The 23,247-nt window shown below is 40.0% G+C and overlaps 1 protein-coding gene across 7 annotated transcripts in view; it reads right to left on the reverse strand.

The window, feature by feature from the left end:
- Positions 1–23,247, reverse strand: part of pou2f1b (POU class 2 homeobox 1b) — a 169,787-nt gene that overhangs the window by 141,295 nt on the left and 5,245 nt on the right. For 6 of the 7 annotated variants that reach the window (XM_059968475.1, XM_059968470.1, XM_059968474.1 and 3 more), the window contains exon 2: positions 13,526–13,641. The exons of the other annotated variant lie outside the window; for it this stretch is intronic. In XM_059968475.1, the coding sequence (XP_059824458.1) occupies positions 13,526–13,553 (28 nt within the window). In that variant the 5' untranslated portion in view covers positions 13,554–13,641. The remainder of the gene's footprint in view (positions 1–13,525; positions 13,642–23,247) is intronic. 7 annotated transcript variants of the gene reach the window in all.

Below are 23,247 nucleotides of genomic sequence, written 5' to 3' on the forward strand. Positions count from 1 at the left end.
TGTGTCCACAATTCTCCAGTTTTTTGCAGTCACGGAAATGCTTGAGTTGTCATATCAGGCTGCAATACATTCAGATAGAAATAATTCTATTGCATATCAATTTCTTTAACATCTTGAGAAAGCAGCAATCTCAGCACCTTTGATATAAACAGGGGGATGTACATCTCCCCCCCCCCCCCCACACCTCCTTTACCTGAAATCAATCATGAACTCTTTTTGCTGACATTAAGGTAAAGTTTGTTGTCATGACACTATGTTACAAAGCTCTCCATCTCCTTTCCATATGGCAGATCATTGTCATCCAAGATGCAGCCCACTATAGTCATATCATCTGAAAACTTATAGAGCAGAATCTTACCACATATTGTGGGTATATACGGAAAAGGGTAAGGGGCAAAGGAAGCAACCTCGTAGAGCATCGTTATGAATAGTCATGAGAGTGTTACTGCCTATCCCTATTGATTACAATCTTATAGTTAGAAAGCTGAGGATCCATATGCAGTGGGAGCTGGTGAATTCCAGGTTTCATTGTTGGTGATGAGTTTGTTCGGAATGATCGTATTGTAGGTAGAGCTTTAATCGATATGCAATAGTCTAACTTAAGGGTCTTTACTGTGCAGATGCTACAGAAATGAGTGTAGGGCCAGGAAGGCTGCATAGGCATTTGAAGTTGAGGTGTGCTGTGACCAAATCCTTAAAGCACTTTGTGATAGTGGATGTCAGAGCCACTGGGCAGTAGTCAGTAGGGCACGTCACCTTGTTTTTCTTAAGATACAGCGATGATAATGGTCCTTTTAAAGCAGGTGGTAATAACCATGACCAAATAAGTGCTTTTGGCACCAAATGTAACAAAGTTGAAAGTTAAAAGTAAATCACTGCTTCAAGTGAAATGTACAGTTGCAACTATGGTTGATGTTGCACATAACCCATGAACAGATGTGGAAATTCATGAAAAAAAAGTATCTGTCAATGGTCCCCTCAGAAAGCTAAAGGAGTTGTGCAATGTATCTATTATTCCATCATGTTGAAAATATCAAAACTTAAGGAAAATGTGTAAATTGGTAGGATGGAAGATAAGAACAGGAGAAAACCTATTCTTAAACTGGTTGGAAAGAGTGGGGTAGAGTTGGTCTTGACTGGCGAAGTTGAGAACCTTGACAACTCTGGAGGAGAGGATGCCACAACTGAGGTGAAATGAAGATATACAAGACGCACTAGTGGAAGATGGCATCATCAGTACAGCTGAATTAAGAAACTAAGAAAATTATGATCTTCGTTTGTGGTAAGTGACCTACAGTGATCCCTCAATCTCTTAACTATTAACTCTGAAACAGTTAGTACTTGATATAAATTTATGATGACCAGCATTCACAATGGACAACTATTTGAATACATACTACCCAAGTGTTTGCAGTTATTACACAAGTTTTTAAACCTTAAGTGATAAAATTGCACAAAGGGATATTAGCAGAAATGCTGCAATTTTAACCAGCATACATTAAATAATGTCTCTACTAAATACTGAAGATGTAAATTTCAAATGAATGCACAAAAATTTCCAATGAATTCAGTTATTTGTTAATTTGATTTTAATTGGTTTATAATTTTCAATAAAAATATTGCAAACAATATTATATCTAAGCAGATTTACTGCAATCAATAATTGAAATATCTTTCAACCTCAGAAGTTAGTTGCTTCTACATATGGACCAAGGATCTACTTCCACATAATACAGAAAGAAAATTGCATATTTAGCACTTCTGGTATCCGAAGAGAAAAGTAACATACTCAGTGAAGTGGAGAGCTCTAATATACACTCAGTAGTCACTTTATTAGGTACACCTATACATCTGCTCATTAATTCAAATATCTTAATCACCCAATCACATGGCAGCAACTCAAAGCATACAAGCAAATGGTCAAAATGTTCAGTTGTTGTTCAGACCAAACTTCAGAATGGGGAAGAAATGTGATCTAAGTGACTTTGACTGTGGAATGATTGTCGATGCCAGACAGGGTGGTTCGAGCATCTCAGAAACTGCTGATCTCCTGGGAGTTTCACATAACAGTCTCTAGAGTTTATAGAGAATGGTGCAAAAACATAGAAACCATCCAGTGAACAGCAGTTCTGTGGGCAAAAATGACTTCTTAATGAAAGAGGTCAGAAGAGAATGGCCAGACTAGCTGAAGCTAATCTCAATTAACCACGGGTTATAATAGTGGTGTGCAGAACAGCATGTTTGAACACATAAAAGATTGAACCTTGAAGTGAATGGGCTACAGTAGCAGAAGATATGACCATAAGGCACAGGAGAAGAATTAGGCCATTTGGCCTGTCCAGTCTACTCCACCAATCATGGCTGATTCTTTTTTCCCCTCCTCGGCCTTCTCCCTGTAACCTGCGATGTCATGTCCAATAAAGAACATATAGAGCTCTGCCTTAAATACAACCAATAGCCTGGCCTCCACAACTGCCCATGGTAATAAATTCCAGAAATTTACCACCCTCTGGCTAAAGAAATTTCTACATACGAACAAACAGAAATATACTCAGCAATCTCGTACCTAATAAAATGGCCATTGAGTGTATACCTTAACAATTAAGTGACCACAGCACACTTAAGTACTTGGCAAACAAAAAAGGCATATTTTACCAAACAAGTTGTGCTTTAAACAAAACAGGTGTAGCCCCATTTAATAATCAGCACTAAGCCCTCAAGATGCCATAATTAAACAGACAGATGTTTTAACTAAAGTCAAAGTCAGAATAAATTTGCTATAGAACATGACCACAAAGCAAGCATCACCAATAACTGCATCCTATTAACAGGAACTAACTAAAAAATCCCCTTCTGCCCCAACAGACTTTGTGAACATTGACCAAATAACTGAGTTCTTCAGTTTCCAGTAGCAGAAAGAACAATGAGAAATTATGGCAGATTAACATTTGTCATAATAAAAATAACTGTGTTGACTAAATTGAACTATGAAACATCTGTGAACTTACTCATTTTTAAGTTAAACTTTTTAAAAGATTGCATATTATCTGTGATTACATATTAGTGGTCACAGATGAAAAGCATTTGACAGCAAAAACTCAGAACATTGGAAATAAAAGTTTAGCGTAATATTACACTTGAGAATTTGCAAGTAGGAGAGAAAAGAATCACAACTTCAAGTTCTTCTTGAAAATAAAAAAAGGAGTCAAAAGGAACAATGGCCTTTTAACCATAAGATATAGGAGCAGAAGTAGACCATAAGCACCATCAAATCTGCTCTGCCATTCAATCATGGGCTGATCCAATTCTAGTCGTCCCCACTCCCCTGCCTTCTCCCCAAACCCTTTGATACCCTGGCTAATCAAGAACCTATCTATCTCTGCCTTAAATGCACCCAATGACTTGGCCTCCACAGCCGCTCATGGCAACAAATTCCACAGATTTACCACCCTCTGACTAAAGTGATTTTTTTCACATTTCAACTCTAAATGGGCTTCCTTCAATCCTGAAGTCGAGCCCTCTTGTCCTGGACTCCCCTACCATGGGAAATAACTTTGGTATATCTAATCTGTTCAAACTTTTTAACATTTGGAATGCTTCTATGAAATCCCCGACTCTGCCAATCTCCTGAATTCCAGGGAATACAGCCCAAGAGCTGCCAGACGTTCCTCATATGGTAACCTACGGTACCCCTGGAATCATTCTCGTGAATTTTCTCCGAACCCTCTCCAACGTCAGTATATCCTTTCTAAAATAAGGACCCCAAAACCACACACAACACTCCAAGTGTAGTCTCATGAGTGCCTTATAGAGCCTTAACATCACATCCCTGCTCTTATATTCTATACCTCTAGAAATGAATGCCAACACTGCAATTGCCTTCACCACCGACTCAGCCTGGAGGTTAACCTTTAGGGTATCCTGCACAAGGACTCCCAAGTCCCTTTGCATCTCTGCATTTTGAATTCTCTCCCCATCTAAATAATAGTCTGACCATTTACTTCTTCCACCAAAGTGCATGACCATACATTTTCCAACATTATATTTCATTTGCCACTTCTTTGCCCATTCCCCTAAACTATCCAAGTCTCTCTGCAGGCTCTCTGTTTCCTCAACACTACCTGCTCCTCCACCTATCTTTGAATCATCGGCAAATTTAGCCACAATCCATTAATCCCATTGTCCAATTAACTGACATACATTATAAAGAGCAGCAGTCCCACTGCTACAGTCACCACTATGGAACTCCGCTGGTAACCAGCTGCCAGCCAGAATAGGATCACTCTATTCCCACTCTCTGTTTTCTGCCAATCAACCAATGCTCCACCCATGCTAGTAACTCCCCTGTAATCCCATGGGCTCTTATCTTGCTAAGCAGCCTCATGTGTGGCACCTTTTGTCAAAAACCCTGTGAAAATACAAGTACACCACATCAACTACATCTCCTTTGTCTACCCTGCTTGAAATTTCCTCAAAAAATTGCAGTTGGTTAGTCAGGCAGGATTTTCCTTTCAGGAAACTATGCTGGCTTTGGCCTATCTTGTCATTTGCCTCCAGGTACTCTGTAACCTCATCTCTAACAATTGATTCCAACAACTTCCCAACCACTGATGTCAGGCTAACAGGTCTATAGTTTCCTTTCTGCTGCCTCCACCCTTCTTAAATGGCGGAGTAACGTATGCAATTTTCCAGTCATCCAGTACAATGCCAGAATCTATCGATTCTTGAAAGATCATTGTTAATGCCTCCGCAATCTCTCCAGCTACTTTCTTCAGAACTCGAGGGTGCATTCCATCAGGTCCAGATTTATCCACCCTCAGACCATTAAGCTTCCTGAGCACCTTCTCTGTCATAATTTTCACTACACATACTTCACTTCCCTGACACTCTTGAACGTCTGGTATACTGCAGGTGTCTTCCACTGTGATGCAAAATACACATTCAGTTCCTCTGCCACCTCTGCGTCTCTAATTACAATATCTCCGGGGTCATTTTCTATTGGTCCTATATCTACCCTCAACTCTCTTTTACACTTTATATACTTAAAAAGCTTTTACTATCTTCTTTGATATTAATCACCAGCTTTCTTTCATAATTCATCTTTTCTTTCCTAATGACCTTCTTAGTTTCCTTCTGCAAGTTTTTATAAGTTTCTTAATCCTCAATCTGCCCATTGGCTTTGGCTTCCTTGTATGCCCTCTCTTTTGCTTTTACTTTGGCTCCGACTTCATTTGTCAGCCACGGTAGTGTCCTTCTTCTATTCAAAAATTTCTTCTTATTTGGAACATATCTATCTTGCACTTCCCTCATTTTTTGCAGAAACTCCAACTGTCCTTCCTGCTAGTGTCTCTTTCCAGTCAACCTCGGTCAGTTCCCCTCTCATGCCATTGAATAATTTCCTTTATTCCACTGAAATACTGACATATTGGAATTTTGTTTCTCCTTCTCAAATTTCAAAGAGAACTCAATCATTTTGTGATCACCTAAAGGTTCCTTAACCTTAAACTCTCTTAGCACTTCCAGATCATTGCACAACACCCAATCTAGCACAGCTGATTCCCTAGTGAGCTCAACATCAAGCTTTTCTTAAAAGCCATCTCTTAGACATTCTACAAATTCTCTCTCGAGATCCAGTACTGGCCTAGTTTTCCCAATCCATTTTCATGACATTGCCCTCTGACAGGCCTTTTCTATCTCCGGCTGCAATTTGTTATCCATATCCCGGCTGCTATTTGGAGGCCTGTATACAACTGCCATTAGGGACTTTTTACTCCTTCCATTTCTTAACTCAACCCAGAGACTCTACACCATCTGATCCTATGTCATCCCTTTCTAATGATTTACTATTATTTCTTATACACAGGGCCACACTGCCCCCTCTGCCTACAAACCTATCCTTCTGATACACCATATATCCTTGGACATTCAGCTCCCAATGGCAGCCATCCTTTAGCCAAGTTTCAGAGATGGCCACAACATCATACTTGGCAATCTGTAGATGAATTTCAAGATCATTCATTTTATTTCTTACACTGCATGCATTCAAATATAACACTTTCAGTCCAGTATTTGTTGCTTTCTGTTTTAACACCTGAAAATAAATTGCAACCAATATAACTGTTCAGAACAATATTTACACATACTACCAGAGATTATAAACAGAAAGCACATGGAAGAAGTGGATGTCTATGTGAAGTACATTTTGTTATTTCATGTATGCTACCTCAGCAAGTACAATTATATTTTTATATATCTGCACTATCTAATATCCCTTTCTAGTTGCCCAAAAGAAAAGAATGGTTCTTCATGTTATTCCTTTGATGAAGAATGGAAATAAGGATAATCTGGAAATTATAGTCTGTTAGCCTCACTGAAGTGGTAGGGTAGCAATTGGAGAGGATTCTTTGAGACTGGATTGACTTGCATTTAGAAAAGCATGGCCTGATTAGGCTCAGTCAATGGGGCTCTGAACAAGGTAGCTCATGACTTACAAGCACACGCCAGTTCTCATCGATGGGTCAGTAATGGAAAGGGTGAGCAGCTTCAAGTTCCTTGGCATCAACATTTCAGATCAGCCAAGCACATTGATACAATTATGAAGAAGATGCAGCAGCAGCTATAAAGCATTAGGAATTTTGAGGAGATTTGGTACATCACCAAAAACTCTTGCAAATTTCTACAGATGTACAGTGGAGAGCATTCTGACTGGTTGCATCACCACCTGGCAAAGAGGCTCCAGTGAGCAGCATCGAATAAGCTGCAAAGGATTGTCGGCTCAGCCAGCTCCCCACCACTGAGAATACCTTCAAAAGACATTCCTTCTAGAAAGCAACATCATTAAGGAACCTCATCATCCAAAGAATGCCATTGGAGAGGTGGTACAGGGGCCTGAAGACTCAACATTTTAGCAACAGCTTCTTTTTTGCACATCAGATTTCTGAACAGTCCATGAATACTACCTCACTCTTCCTCTTTTGTGCTATTAATTTTTTAAATAATTTATAGTAATTTTTATGTGTTGCACTGTACTGCAAGGCAACAAATTTCATGCCATATGTCAGAGACATTAAATTTGATTCTAATTGCGATTCTGATTTGGTTACTGGTGAGAAGGTGACAAAGGTGACCAGAGAGGTTAGGACAGTGGATGTTGTCTACATAGACTGTACTAAGGCTTTTGACAAGGCTCCTCATACTTAGATGATTTAGAAGATTAAGATGTATAGGATCCATAGTGATTTGGTAGTCTCGATTCACAACTGACTTACCCATAGAGTACAATAAGTAGTAGTAGAAGGGTGCTACTTTGTCTGAAGGCTTGTTCAGTGATTTTCAGTGATGGAACTTCTTAGAAGGATGGATTACTTAGTATTCAGAAAACAAAGACTGGTGGAGTTGTGGACAATGAAACTCAAAGGATATAGCTGAATATACAGTAGATCAATTACACATGTGGGCATAGAAATGCTAAATGGAATTTAATCCAAGTCAATACGAGGTGTACACCTTGTGAGGTTAATACTGTCACAAAAGTATATAATTAATAACACACCCTTAACAACACTGACATTCAGAGAACTCTTCAGGTCCATGTCCCTAGCATCTGAAAGTGGCTAAGAAGGTAGAAAGGGGGGTAAAAAATGCCACATGGTATTCTTCCCCTCTTTGGTTGAGGCATCGAATATAAGAGCTGTGCAAAACCTTGGTTAGGCTACACTTGTGGTGACCAGATTTCCACACAGTACAAGTCTGGTCACCACATTACAGAAAGGTATGGTAGAGGTTAACCAAGATGCTGCCAAGATGACAGCACATAAGCTACAATAAGTTAGATTTTTAAAATAAAAGCTTGTATTCTCTGGAGCTCAGAAAATGAGGGGAGATCTGATCAAAGTTTATAAAATCATGAGAGCCATATATAGGGTAGACAGAAATCTTTTTTGCCTGGGTAGAGATGTCAAATACTGGACATTTAACGTGACTAGGGAGGGAATCAAAGGAAATGTGCAGGATAGTTTTTTTCTAGGAAACACTGAGTTCACCTGCCTGGAAGGCATAGAAGTGAAAGCAGATACATCAATAGTATTTGAGAGCCACATGAATACACAGAGAATAATGGGATATGGAACTCCACCATGCATGGTGCCAAGCCCAGCTGCAAAAGGAAGAGGAATGGATATAGGGCTAAAAAGCCCATCTTATAAAATCTCAGCACTACAGAAGCTCCAAAGACTTTGTCCCTGAGAGAGGAAGGGTCTTCAATGGGCTAAACCTTGACAGACTGAAGGACTGGCCCAGGACGGAGGACTCTGGTGAGCTGCTGTCAGCAACCTATGTCCATGTTCGGCTTAGACATCATTGGTCAAAGAGTATGTAATTGTAGTGCATTCATCAATGTTTTATCATATGTCATCTACCACCTACTCATGGTAAAGGCTGAACTTTTGGGAGGATAAGGCAAAGAAGTGGAAGCAAGTTGCTGTATCCATTTTTGTAAATAGTAACAATAAGAGTGATTGCTTAGAGTAGTGGATGCTTTGCTCTGGATGGAGTTGGTTTTGCACTCAGGCAAATGATGAGTTTTAAAATCTCAATTCTGGTGCCTTAATGATGGAAAAGCTTTGGAGGATCAAGAAGTAGTAAATTACTGCTTGTTACCAAGCTCTTCACCTGCTTTTGCTTTCTGGGTTTTTACATTATTATGTACTTGAGTTTCTAGTCAACAGTAACCCCCGGATATTAAATCTACATAAAGGCTGGATATAACAAATTAGCAGAAAACATGTGGAGGATAAACTTATGGAGTATGTGGAAGATTTTATTTAAAGATATTGATAAAAAAAAGACACAGGCTATTTTAAATCTAGTATAATGAAAAAAAATGGTTACTGTTCCCCATAATGTCCTTAATACAGATCATTAATCACAATGTTCACTCTATATAAAGACTGAAAGTAATTAATTTTGATCTGAAACCAGTTATAGAGCAAAAATGCAAATGCATGAGACATCAGTTGACAATGGTATATTAAGCAACTGAAGTTAACTGACAGTTAAGCAATAATGGCTAACTGCTAAAGAATTTATACAAAATTTATAAGTTATATATATCCCTTTTAAATCACAAAGAATAAACAAATAGTTCAGCTGTGGCTGTCTGGTTCAATCAAAGGAAAAAGGTGCAAAATGCCACCAAAATCAGGAGGCCAAAGAAGAACCAAGCATTGATAAGGAAAGTGAATATAGAATATAACAGTAGGCAGCTGAAAAAAAACAGAAGAGCTTCTATAGGTAAGTGATAAAAGGAAAAGTCTACTGAAGTTACAACTTCAGTTAACAACTGAAGTTGCTCTTTGTCCCTTATGGACAAAGACGACAGAAATTACAAGGGGGTAAATAGAGAAAGAGCAGAGAAGTTAAACAAATATTTTATAACTAATCACAGAGCAAGGCAGAGAGCCCCTCAGGAAATGGAAAATAAAAGAGCAAATATGGACCATAAAGAAAATATCATCAGTGGATAATGATAGTGTTGTGGGAGGGTGGAGCTGGGTAGTGGGGAGGGCAAGGAATGGTACTGGAGAAACTAATGAATCTATGGACCAATAAATCCCCAGACTTAGAATTAGAGGTCCATAGATTTATTAGTTTCTCCAGTACCATTCCTTGCCCTCCCCTCCCCACCACCCAGCTAGCAATTTGACCTTGTAAAACAAGAATAGCTTGCTAAAGAAACACCATCATGACAGTGCCCCAATAACTCCACTGTCGAGTTTAAGGGCCATTCTTCATCTTCTTCTTCCAGTTAATTAGGCCATCGATTAATCAGGGAGTCACCTATTGGGGACAACTCTTAAAGAACAAAAACGAATCAGGATTCCCTTCATTTATTTGGGATACTATGTCGCTTAATTGGGACAGGAAACTGCTGCCGATGTGCACGTGTGGCTGTTCGACACTACACCGTGCTTAGAGCATATAGTTTTTAAATAGCGTTGGTTGTGAATGCTTGTGTTACGTTATCCATTTGGGCTGACTGACACCGATTCAAAAAGCAGTAATTTTTAATCATTTTGTTTTTTTATTTGGACTTGAAAATTTTTCAGACCCTTTACAAGATGCCACAAATAGATCTGACACTGGCCAAAAAAAATTACCCTAGGGTGTCTGCGCTGATTTTGTTTATTTACAATACATTAAAAGAACACGGCAGTGTCCATTAGATGAATTCCTCTGTTGATACCTGTTAGGAACTAATACATAGTTTTATACTACTGTAATGGTATTGGTAATGTTCCAGTTTGTTCTGTATTGCATTTAAATACACTCTGTTAATTGGTAGTGTTCCAGTTTGTTCTGTATTGCATTTAAATACACTCTGTTACTCAGTTAATGTAACTTTAAATGCTTCCATGAAATTTTTAGGCAAACTGGGATTCAATTAACTGGAATCCCAGAATAGAACTATCTGCAAATGTTCTCTTATTATGCACTAATTCACTAATGACGCTAATTGAAGGCAGTCCAATTTCTTCACTTTTATTCTGCTAAATTTATTGTGTCGTCTCCATTTTAATTCTTGCAATGGAATTCCCTACTTATATTCCAAGTACAGATGCAAAGTAATCATTCAAAGTGTCCTCCTTTTCCTTAGGAACATGCTTAAATTATTTTAATACCTCAATCATTCCTTTTCTTTAAATGGAATTATCAAAATAGTTTTTTCTCAACATAATCAAGGCATTGACAACACAAAAATGTAAAATCAGGCTACATTTCATATTTGAGATTGTCACTGAGAGTAGTGACCACCTCTATCACAGTTTGGTTTCCCGCCACCTCCTCCCCTCTAAGTCCAGGTTGCAGTGAGTGGTTCACTCAGCAGAGATCATTGGCTGTCTGCTACAGACATTAAAAAGACTTGTTCGCCGAAAAAAATACTGATGACTCTACCTACCCTAGCAGTTACCTGTTTACCAAACTGCCATCAGGGAGACACTACAATTCCATCACCATCAGGACTACAGATTATCTCTGAAGCTTCTTTCCTGTAGCTATCCTGCTTCTCAAAAATATTCACTCAGGTGTAATACCCAAATGTCTCTGCACAACATCCATGAAATGATCTTCTGCTTTCTTTATTCTGTTGATAATTATTGAGTCCCTTCTAATGTTCACATTTAAGTTTATTGACATTGGCCATGTGACCGTTCTGCTAGTTGTTAATTGCTCATGGCTGTTTGCACTATTGTCTTGTAAATTGTTGGTTACTATTGTGTTGTCTATTATGGTATTGTCCTGTGTTTTATGCTTGGCACCAAATCACAATCAATTATGTTTCACATACTGGCAACAAAGTGATCCTGATTCTGATTGAATGAGGTACTTTAATCAATCAGTTCAAACAGAAGTCCTTTGCCAAAATATAACAATATGCAACAATATCCACAATACAATTATACATATATATATATTTTTTTTTAAAAACAGGCAATCCCATTTTGTTGAATACTAAGCCATTCCTGCCAAAAAGCCATTTAGTTTACGTAAGCTCAAGATGACTGATATAACAATATTAATGAAAAAGACAGCTGTTTTATAATTCTGATGATTATCTTAGTTACAATGTGGGTAAATTATCAAAAGATAAGCATCATATTTATTATTAAATGCATTAATTCAAAAACCATCATCATGGACAATTTATTCTATTAAACCCACTCCAAAGATCTGAAATCCAACCTATTATATTATTCTTGAACAACATTTAAACTCACCACCTGCAACTTAAAAATTAACCTTTTCCTCAAAAATAAACAGATTTTAACTGGTTAGCTCTGTAAATAAGATGCAGTACTCCTGGTGTCTTTAAGTACTGGGTTTCTTACTTAAAATTCATTTGAAATATTATGCCAACAAAGGGGCATGCAAAAATAATTCCAAACTCAGAAAAATAATTTAAAAAGAGCTCAAATATTATGATGTTAAGGCAACTAGGAAAACAAAAGATGAAGTCCACAAATGTATTGGTGTGCCAGTACAAGATAATTGAATGCTACAGTGGGCAATAGCAATAAAGGTTTACCACAGAAGGTCAAACATAACAATATATAAGCAATTTACATGTCTATTTAAAATATATACAATGTAACATTATCAATTCAGCGAAAACATATTTTAAACACATGCCAAATACTTTCAACAAACTGTTAGTCATTAACTAGAACTGTGCTTGATTTCACAAAAAAGTAAACATTTGCAAGACTGTAAAGATCACATAAACATAACTTCCATTGTAAGTACACAGATTTTCTGCAGTTACCATTTTCCAAGGCACTAATTGGGCATAATCTACTAAAGAAGACATGTTCCATCAAGCACAAAAATGTATCATGTGATCTTGATTTTGTTGCCCCCCCCCCCCCACCATTGTGTTCAAAACACAATGGCGTAATGATATCAGAACTGGAAAAAAACTAATAAACCTGCATTCTGAACTAACGATGCCTTTTCCAAGACAATGGACTAAATTTTGATCACCCAATATATCAGCTGTGAAAGATAAACATTGGGAATTCCCAGCAAAACTAATGTCAAGGTTGTATTTTGTTATTAGCAGGTGGGGGTGGTAGATTGCAAGTATCATTCAGCAATTAGCTCAAAATTTTGCATCTCTAATTTTGCCACACAGTTTCCAATTCATCTCTATTAATAGAGGTTTCATATCAAACAGGATGTATCTGGAGACACGTTAGAGCACAAGAACAATGTTTATCACCACAAACCTTTTGTAAACCCTTAAATGCCATCATCAGGAACTCATTCATTTAACATTCGAGTTTTAATTTAATATTAAGCATTATGTAACACAATTTGGCAAAGACAAATAATAGCAAAGTGCATGAAGTTCCACACTGAGTATCTCTTGTAGTTTTTCTTTGTTACTATGCAGGTGATTTTATGCTGCCTCAATCAAAAAGTTCAAGTACAACCAAAAGTTTTCTCTCTCTGCTCTAGCAGGATTTTATCCAAGACAAGGCCGGGGGCAAATTCAGCTTTCACTCCTAAAATACTATAATGCAGACACTTTCCAACTGAATCAATGTCACACAACATTCCCCCACTCCCGTAAAATAAACAGCAAACTAGCTTCTGAAGCCTTTGCAACTCCTTTCAGCCTTTTAGCATGTCTCTTATTTGCTGATTAATTTGAATTTAAAGAACAGAGATAAGAAAAAAATAGATTTTGGTTTCTGCTGTCCAAACATTTTCCAGTACAAACTGCTTTGAAAATATAACTGCGTATAACCCATGGTTCATTGGTATATAACGTAAACATAAAAATGTTCATAGAAAGCAATTTCATTGCCTTTAATGTTACTATTGTTCATTAATTCAGGTTTTGATAAGCTACTGAGCCAGCTTATACATTAAAAATAAATCAATTACAGACTATATTTGAAAGTTACAATATTAAAATTTTACTTATTACATGTTCCAGTATTTCCCTTTGCATTGCAATTACCTGGTTTCAGAATCCGAATCAAATTCATCAAGTGGTAACTGAATGTGGGTTACGTTGCTTCACTGATTAAAACGTTACTGGATGTAGGTGTTTTAATATCTTCATTATGGAAGTGTCTGTGAACATACAGCCATTAAATAATTGAGACAAACCTTTTCAACTGAAATACGTACGATCATATAATCATAGAAATTTACAAAACTAAACGAGGTTACATAGCCATTCATTTCAATGCTGTCAGTTATATTTATACTGATCTTACATTTTGACTCATAGCCCTGAATGCTTCAGCACATCAACTGTTTATCCATGAAGAGAATGTAATAAAGGTTACTGCCACAACCAACCTTTCACAAAATGAGCTCCAAGCCTCAAATACTCTTTGGATGACTATACCCCCTTCAAATTCCCCTGTAATCTTTCTAACTTTAACCTCTCCCTTAAATTTACGCACCATAGTTAAGGACTTCTTGAAGAGAGGCCTATATTTAGATCTCCTAAATAAAATATTACACTTCTTGATAGTATTTCCACTCAGCCTCAATTTCACTAGAAACAGCCACACCTTGTTCGTCTATGTAAGTGGAATTTTCTCCTGTGTAGATTCTCAATTGTAGCATTCTTATAATGGATCAGCACCATGTATGAAAATCCATCCTTGACAAAACTAGCAAATTTTATACCACTCTAATTCATCTTGTATGTTTTGGCCAAAGCAAAAATCCTATAAAACTCTTATCCACGTTAGGTCTTCGAGGATCAGTACATATACTCTGTGAAGTTACATTGATTTTTTTCCGTATTTCAGCATCTTCTGATATAGTAGCATTTGTTCAGCTTGTTTTCCATCCCTAGAAATATTACCTCACATTTTTTATACTCCTTGCCAGTTCTATTCCCCAGTTTTCTTCTTCATTATCAGTTACATGCTAACTTTTGTACCATATGCAAGCCTTTAATAATGTCTGAACCCTATTGCATAAATATTTCCAAAAACTAAAAACTAATATTGAACAATGCATTATATTTCATGCCACTGAATTACTCTGAACTCCTATGTCTTAACCCCTTGCATCCCATTGATTTTTCACTTTTCCATTGTTCTCTAAATGAGAATTAGGGGTAGGAGCCACAGGTCAGTGTCCAGGTTGGAGTGCTCCACGGTTGAAGACCAGTAGTCCCCAAACATCAAGTTCAGGTTGACAGGATTAACGTACAAAGACCAGTGATCCCCAGGGTCAAGGACCAAAGTCGGTGGGCCCCGGACGAGGGCCATTGAAACCCCTGTCAGCAAGTCCTGAGGGCAGAGGTTTATATGATCATCAAGTCCTAGGACTGATATCCAGAGGTCAGTGAAGTCCAAACCTTGAAGCCCAGAAGTCGAAGACCAAAGCCAACAAGTCTGAAGGTCCAGCCCAAAGGTTGAAGACTCAGGTTGGTTTGCTGGAGGTTGGAAGCCCAATGTCTGTAGTGTGGGCCAGGGACTGGAGGTACAAAGGCAGTCTTTCCTGGGGTTGGAGGCCTGTCTATGTGGATGGGTAGGTAAGAGGGAAGGGGACGTATTTTGCTATTGGTGTTGCTGCTTCTGCTTGGGTAGTTCTGCTGGACAATGTGGGCACGTTGTCAGTGCCAGAATGTGACAACACTTGTGGACAAATAACACATTTCACAGTATGGTGAATGTACACTGGATTAATAAATCTGAAATCTTGATTTTTTTATGCCGAATTCTCATTTTATTTGAAAAGATAACTAATTTAATTGACAATTCCTCCAAAAAGTTGATAGCCAGTGATGGTTGTAAAATTAAATGTAATTATGGGATGAGAGATCTGCTCTAATAAAACACAGTACAACTTCAAATAGACATCAACTGTATTTCTACACACGGCTAATTTTTCTTGATCAGCACAGCCTTCCTCCATCAGAATATCTGCATGCAAAGCAACACTGATCAACAAAACAAAACATTTTCTATAACGTAAGCTTTTATTATCCTCCTTTATATTCTTGGCTAGTTTACCTTCGTACCTCATTTTTTCTTGGCATATTGCCTTTTTTGTTATCTTCTGTTGCTCTTTAAAAGCTTCCCAGTCCTCCGGTTTCCCACTCATCTTTGCTATGTTATACTTCTTCTCTTTTATTTTTATACTGCCCTTTACTTTCCTCGCCAGCCACGGCTGCCCCTTATTCCCCTTAGGATCTTTCTTCCTCTTTGGAATGAACCGATCCTGCACCTTCTGCATTATTCCCAGAAATACCTGCCATTTTTGTTCCACTGTCTTCCCTGCTAGGGTATTGTTCCATTGAACTTTGGCCAGCTCCTCCCTCATAGCTCCATAGTTCCCTTTGTTCAACTGTAATACTGACACATCCGATTTTCCCTTCTCCTTCTCAAATTGTAGGTTAAAACATATCATATTATGGTCACTACCTCCTAAGGTTCCTTTACCTCGAGGTCCCTGATCAAATCCGGTTCATTGCACAACACTAAATCTAGAATTGCCTTGTCCCTGGTAGGCTCCAGTACAAGCTGTTCTAAGAATCCATCTCGGAGGCACTCCACAAACTCCCTTTCTTGGGGTCCAGTACCATTCTGATTCTCCCAGTCTACCTGCATGTTGAAATCCCCCATGACAACTGTATCATTACCTTTGCGACATGCCAATTTTAACTCTTCGTTCAACTTACACCCTACATCCAGACTGCTGTTTGGGGGCCTGTAGATAACTCCCATTTAGGGTCTTTCTACCCTTAGAATTTCTCAGTTCTATCCATACTGACTCTACAACCCCAGATTCTATGTCCACCGTCGCAAAGGACTGAATATCATGCCTCCTCACCCCCTCTGCCAGTCAGTCTGTTCTTTCGATAAGATGTATACCTTGAATATTCATTTCCCAGGCCCTGTCCGCTTGAAGCCACGTCTCAGTTATTCCACAACATCTTACTTGCCAATTTCCAACTGAGCCTCAAGCTCATCTACTTTATTCCTTATACTTCGTGCATTCATATATAATACTTTTAATTCGGTACTCCCTCTCCTTTCATATCAATTCCTATTTCACTTGGCCATATTGTATGATCTCTCCTTGAGCTTTCTACTCCATTGATTCTGTTGTCCTTTTTAACTTTTCTTATTTTCACTTTCCCTTTAACTCCATCCTTATATTTCCAGTTCTGCCCCTCCCCCCAACTGCTTAGTTTAAACACATCTATGGTGCAGTGGCAAACCTGTCTACCAGAATGCTGGTCCCCCGCCTATTAAGGTGCAACCCGTCCCTTTTGTACAATTCATCCCTACCCCAAAACAGATCCCAGTGGTCCAAGAATATAAATCCTTGCTTCCTGCACCAGTTCCTCAGCCACACATTCAGATCCATTATCTCCCTGTTCCTGCCCTCTCCAGCACGAGGAACTGGAAGCAAACCAGAGATAACCACCCTGGAAGTCCTGCTTTTCAGCCTGCTTCCGAGTTCTGTGAAGTCCCGCTGCAGAATGTCCTTCCTCTTCTTCCCGATGTCATTTGTGCCGACATGCACTACCACTTCCGGCTGTTCACCTTCACCCTTGAGGATTCCCTGCAATCGGTCTGTGATGTCCTGGATCCTAGCACCAGGGAGGCAACACATCATCCTTAAATCTCGCCTGTTGCCGCAGAAACCCCTTTCCGTACCTCTTACCATGGAGTTCCCTACTACCACGGCTCTTCCTGATGTCTGACCCCTCGGCTCTGCTTCTGCACCAATTTTCGGCTCGTAGACCTGTCCGCCTCTCAGACTGGCAGTATCTTCTGTCCTGATAGCTTCCAAGAGGGTGAACCTGTTTATGAGAGGTACATCCCCTGGGGTCTCCTGTACTTCAAGCATCCTTTCCTTCCTCATCATCGCCCCGTTTCTCTCTTCCGGTATCCTCGGTGTAACGACCTCACTTGTAGGTCCTGTCCAGAAAACCCTCGTTTTTGCGGATAAACCTGAGGTCATCCAGTTCTTTCTTCAGTGCTGCAACATGCTCCTTCAGAAGCTGAATCTGGACACACTTTCCACAGCTGTAGCAGCCAGGGGCCCCATCAGTGTCCCTGACCTCCCACATCATGCACGTAGCACACTGAATCAGCTTAGCGGTCATGTCTTCACCCTCTGCAACTGTGCCCGGCGTAGTCTCCTCGCCGAAGACTCTCGAGCCAAAGACTAGCACTTTTCACACCAGGCACTTCCCTCAACCAGGCCGCTTCCCCACTGAGGTAGAATGAGGTGGAGGATAAATCCGTGGCTGAGGGATTGGAGCAGTGGGCAGGGATTCTGATTTCTGGATCATTGGGACCTCTTTTGGGGTAGGCGCGACCTGTACAAAAAGAATGGGTTGCACTTGAATCCGAGGGGGACCAATATCCTGGCAGGGAGGTTTGCTAAGGGTATTGAGAGTTTAAGCTGGAACTGCTGGAGGGTGGGAACTGAACTGAAGAGACGGAGGAAGGGGCAGTTGGCTCACAAATAGAGAAAGCTTGGAGACTGTGAGAGAGAGGAAAGGCAGGTGATAGAGAAGGGATATGCTCAGACATATGATTTGAGATGTGTCTATTTTAATGCAAGGAATATTGTGAACAAAGCGGATGAGCTTAGAGCATGGATCAGTACTTGCAGGTATGATGTTGTGGCCATTGCAGAGACTTGGATGGTTCAGGGGCAGGAATGGTTACTTAGAGTGCCAGGCTTTAGATGTTTCAGAAAGGACAGGGATGGAGGCAAAAGCGGTGGAGGTGTGGCACTGTTGATCAGAGATAGTGTCACAGCTGCAGAAAAGGAGGAAGTCATGAAGGGGTTGTCTACGGAGTCTCTGTGGGTGGAAGTTAGGAATAGGAAGGGGTCAGTAACTCTACTGGGTGTTTTTTATAGACCACCCAATAGTAACAAGGACATTGAGGTGCAGATAGAGAGACAGATTCTGGAAAGGAGATTCTGGAAAGGAGTATAATATGGTTGTTGTGGTGGGAGATTTTAATTTTCCAAATATTTATTGGCATCTCCCTAGAGCAAGGGGTTTAGCTGGGGTGGAGTTTGTTAGGTGTGTTCAGGAAGGTTTCCTGACACAGTATGTAGATAAGCCTACAAGAGGAGAGGCTGTACTTGATCTGGTATTGGGAAATGAACCTGGTCAGGTGTCAGGTCTCTCAGTGGGAGAGCATTTTGGAGATAGTGATCACAATTCTATCTCCTTTACCATAGGGATAGGAACAGACAAGTTAGGAAAGTGTTTAATTGGAGTAAGGGGAAATATGAGTCTATCAGGCAGGAACTTGGAAGCATAAATTGGAAACAGATGTTCTCAGGAAAACGTACGGAAGAAATGCGGCAAATGTTCAGGGGATATTTTGAGTGGCATTCTGCATAGGTACATTCCAATAAGACAGGGAAAGGATGGTAGGGTACACGAACTACGGTGTACAAAAGCTGTTGAAAATCTAGTCAAGCAAATAAAAAAGCCGAGACCCTTCCTCAGTACTGAAAAGGAAGGGGAAAGATGCCAGAATAAAAAGGTGGGAGGAGAGGAAGGAATATAACCAGGTGACAGATGAAACCAAGTGGGTGGGAAAAGTAAAGGGTAGGAGAGAAAGGAATGTGATAGGAGAGGAAATTGGACCATAGGAGAAAGGGAAGGAGGAAGGAACGCAAGGGAAAGTGAGATTAGGTAGGAGGCCAGAGTGAGGAACAGCATAAGAGGGGAGGAGGAGGGAATTTCTTTTACTGGAAGGAGAAATCGATATTCATGCAATCAGTTACCCAGATGGAATACAAGGTGTTGCTTTTCCACCCTGAAGTTGGCCTCATCATGGCACAAAAGGATGCCATGGACCAACACGTCGGAATGGGAATCAGAATTAAAATGTTTGACTTTGGGCAGATAGAGCAGAGGTGCTCAACCAAGCAGTTCCCCAATTTACAACAGGTTTCACCAAAGTAGAGGAGGCCACATCAGAAGCACTGGACACAATAGACAACCCTAGCAGATTCGCAGGTGATGTGTTGTCTCAGCTGAAAGGACTGTTTGGAACCCTGAATGGGCACTTCGGCCACTTGCCAGGATAAGTGCCAGGGGAAAACTGGGGGGTGGAGAGACAAATGCATAAGGGAGTCAAAGAGTGAGCGATCCCTGCAGGAAACAGAGAGAGGGTCAGAGGTAAAGGGATGTTTGGTGGTAGAATCCCTTTGAAGGTGGCGGAAGTTGCAGAGAACAATGTGCTAAGAGGCTCATGGGCCAGTAGGTAAGCACAAGAGGAACTTTATCACTGCTAAGGCAGCAGGAAAGTGGGGTGAGCACGGTTGTTCCGGAAATGGAGGTGATGTGGGTGAAGGCCGCAACACTGGTGGAGGAAGAGAAACCCCAATATTTGAAGGAGGATACTTCTGGTGTCCTGGAAGGGAAAGCCATATCCTTGGAATAGATGCAGCAAGAGATGAAGGAACTGAGAAAAGGGAATAGCATTTTTTTACAGGAGACAGGGTGGGAAGAGGTATAGTCAAGTTGGACTTCCTAAATTGTTCCATGTTCCAATATAACTCGGAGTCCTGCCATGTGCAGAAGTTCGCTGATGACACGGCCATAGTGGGGTGTGTCAGGAATGGTCAGGAGGAAGAGTATAGGAAATTGATACAGGACTTTGTGATATGGTGCAACTCAAACTACCTGCGTCTCAATATCACCAAGACCAAGGAGATGGTGGTGGACTTTAGGAGACCTAGGCCTCATATGGAGCCAGTGATCATTAATGGAGAATGCGTGGATACAAGTATCTGGGAGTGCAGTTAGACGAGAAGCTAGACTGGACTGCCAACACAGATGCCCTGTGCAGGAAAGCACAGAGTCGACTGTACTTCCACAGAAGGCTGGCGTCATTCAATGTTTGTAGTGAGATGCTGAAGATGTTCTATCGGTCAGTTGTGGAGAGCGCCCTCTTCTTTGTGGTGGCGTGCTGGGGAGGCAGCATTAAGAAGAGGGACGCCTCACGTCTTAATAAGCTGGTAAGGAAGGTGGGCTCTGTTGTGGGCACAGAACTGGAGAGTATGACATCGGTGGCAGAGCAGAGGGCGCTGAGTAGGCTGCGGTCAATCATGGAAAACCCGGAACATCCTCTGCACAGCACCATCCAGAGACAGAGAAGCAGCTTCAGCGGCAGGTTGCTGTCAATGCAATGCTCCTCAGACAGGATGAAGAGATCATTACTCCCCAACGCCATTCGGCTCTACAATTCAACCACCAGGGGCAAGACATGTTAAGTGCCGGGGTTAGGACTGAGCTTAAATTACCACTCAATGCACTTTAGTAAACTATTCAAGAACTTTTTAAAAGCTATTTATTAATGCTTTTTGGGAGGGTGATTTTAGATGCATATCATATTTATACTGAGTTAAATACTGTATGTAATTAGTTTTGCTACAATAAGTGTATGGGACACAGGAAAAATGTTGAATTTCCCCTTGGGGATGAATAAAGTATCTATCTATCTATGTTAAAGGTAACTTGCACAAGTTTGACCAAAATAATAATTTGTTGTTAAGCATTCAGAACAGCAGTGTTACAACTGTGCCTGCCAGATGTCAATAAATGACTGAATGTTATGTGGTTAATAATAGCAGCTTATATTGTGGGAAGAATTTACTGTGTTTAAAATTTCTAAAATCACATATGTACAAGTGCTTCTGCTAAAACTAACTGTCTTTCAATGGTGTGCTTATATTTTCCTTTTTAATTCATTGGCCCTGTATTCTGAAACAGTACCAACTTCCATTAAAAAATTAAGACAAAATAGTTAATTTTTTAACAAATTATAAAAGGGAGCATGGTATCCAGGGAAACTTGGCTACGTGGATTCAGAATCAGCTTACCCATAGAATGCAGAAATTGGTAGCAGATGGAGCATATTCTCCCTGGAGATGGGTAAGCACTCGTGCACCACAGTGTCTATTCTGGGACCCCTGTTTTTTATTTTTATAAATGATTTGGATGAGAAAGTGAAAGGGTGGGTTAGTAAATTTGCAGATGACACAAGGGTTGGTGGTGTTGTGGATAGTGTAAGAAGGTTGTTGTAGGTTATAAAGGGGCATTGATAGGAACCAGAAATGGGCTAAGAAGTGGCAAACAGAGCTCAATCCAGAAGATTCATCTTGTAAGGTAGAACTTGAAAGCAGAATACATGGTTAATGTCAAGATTCTTAACAGTCTGGAAAAACAGAGGGATCTTGGGTCCAAGTCCACTGATCCCTCAAAGTTGCAGTGCAAGTTGATAGGATGGTTAAGGCAGCCTATCAGTGTGTTGGCCTTCATTAGTCAGGGGATTGAGTTTAAAATAAATTTATTATTCAAGTACATATATGTCACCATATACTAACCTGAGATTCATTTTCTTGTGGGCATTCAAATGCCATGAGGTAATGTGGCAGCTCTATAAACTCTGCTTAGACCACACTTGGAGTATTGTGTTCAGTTCCAACAGTCTCATTATAGGAAGGATGTGGAAGCTTCAGAGGGGGTGCACAGGAGATTTGTAAGGATACTGCCTGGATGAAAGACCACGTCTTATGAGGATAGATTGAGCGAGATAAGGCTTTTCTCCTTGGAGCATGGGAGAATGAGAGGTAACATGATTGAGCTGTACAAGTTGCATAAGGGATACATAAATAGAGCGAATAACCAGAGACTTTTTGCCAGTGCTGAAATGGCTAATATGAATGGGCATAACTTTAAAATATTTGGCATAAAGTATAGCAGGGAATGTTAAAGGTAGTTTTTTTTCTTAGCAGAGTGCCCAGTGTGTGGAACACGCTACCGGGGTGGTGGTAGTGCCAGATACAGTAGGGACATTTGAAACTCTTTGTGTGAGGGATGCATTAGGTTGATCTCAGGCCAGCACAAAGTTATGTTCCTAATGATCTATCTGTGTGCATCTGCCTATGAACATACACATGCTCCAGTTGTCTCTCATATTCAATGATGTTAATTGGTTACTGTAAATTGGTCATTGTGTAGGTGAGTGGCAGAATTTTAGATAGTTGATGGGACTAAGAGGAGAATAAAATGAGATTGTTTTCGTTCTGTACTGCTTTTGTGCACGCGCACATTTGTTCACCATATATAAAATCCCTCTGCTAGCTCCTGATTATTAACTCAAAACTCTGAGTGCCTGTTAATTTTCTTTTGATAATTTTTGGCATGTTTCTCCACCAAGATTAAATGACTTTATTTGGTGCTTGGTATGTACTTTCATCACTTTGAACACAGTTGGCACATTTGCCGTTATCTAGACATCTGATACTTTTCTTATATCCAAGGCAGACTGTAGGGTTATGGAAAGCCCTTCAACAGCCTTTACCCACAAGACTCTTGATTAAATTCCTTCCCAACCTAGTAAATTGTTTACTTCAAACTCTGCTCGCTTTTCCAGTTCACTTCCTTATCAATTTTCACACCATCCATTATCTCTGCTACCTCTATTTCTGCTGGCAACATTTCCTTCCTTGGATAGAAATCTATTTTGAGTCAGATATTGGCAAATGGAAGTGGTTGCAAAAGTATAAACGCAGGACTTTTGTGCATCCACTTTAAAACGTAAAAGTCGGGCTTACTGACCAACAAACAGTGCAACATCTGTCCACTCCACTGAACTGATTACTGAGTTCAATGGCAAAACAGAATCAGACACCAGATGGAAGTGGGATAGAGGTAGA

Source organism: Hypanus sabinus, chromosome 4 (genome assembly GCF_030144855.1).
Source record: "Hypanus sabinus isolate sHypSab1 chromosome 4, sHypSab1.hap1, whole genome shotgun sequence".
NCBI classification, from domain to species: domain Eukaryota; kingdom Metazoa; phylum Chordata; class Chondrichthyes; order Myliobatiformes; family Dasyatidae; genus Hypanus; species Hypanus sabinus.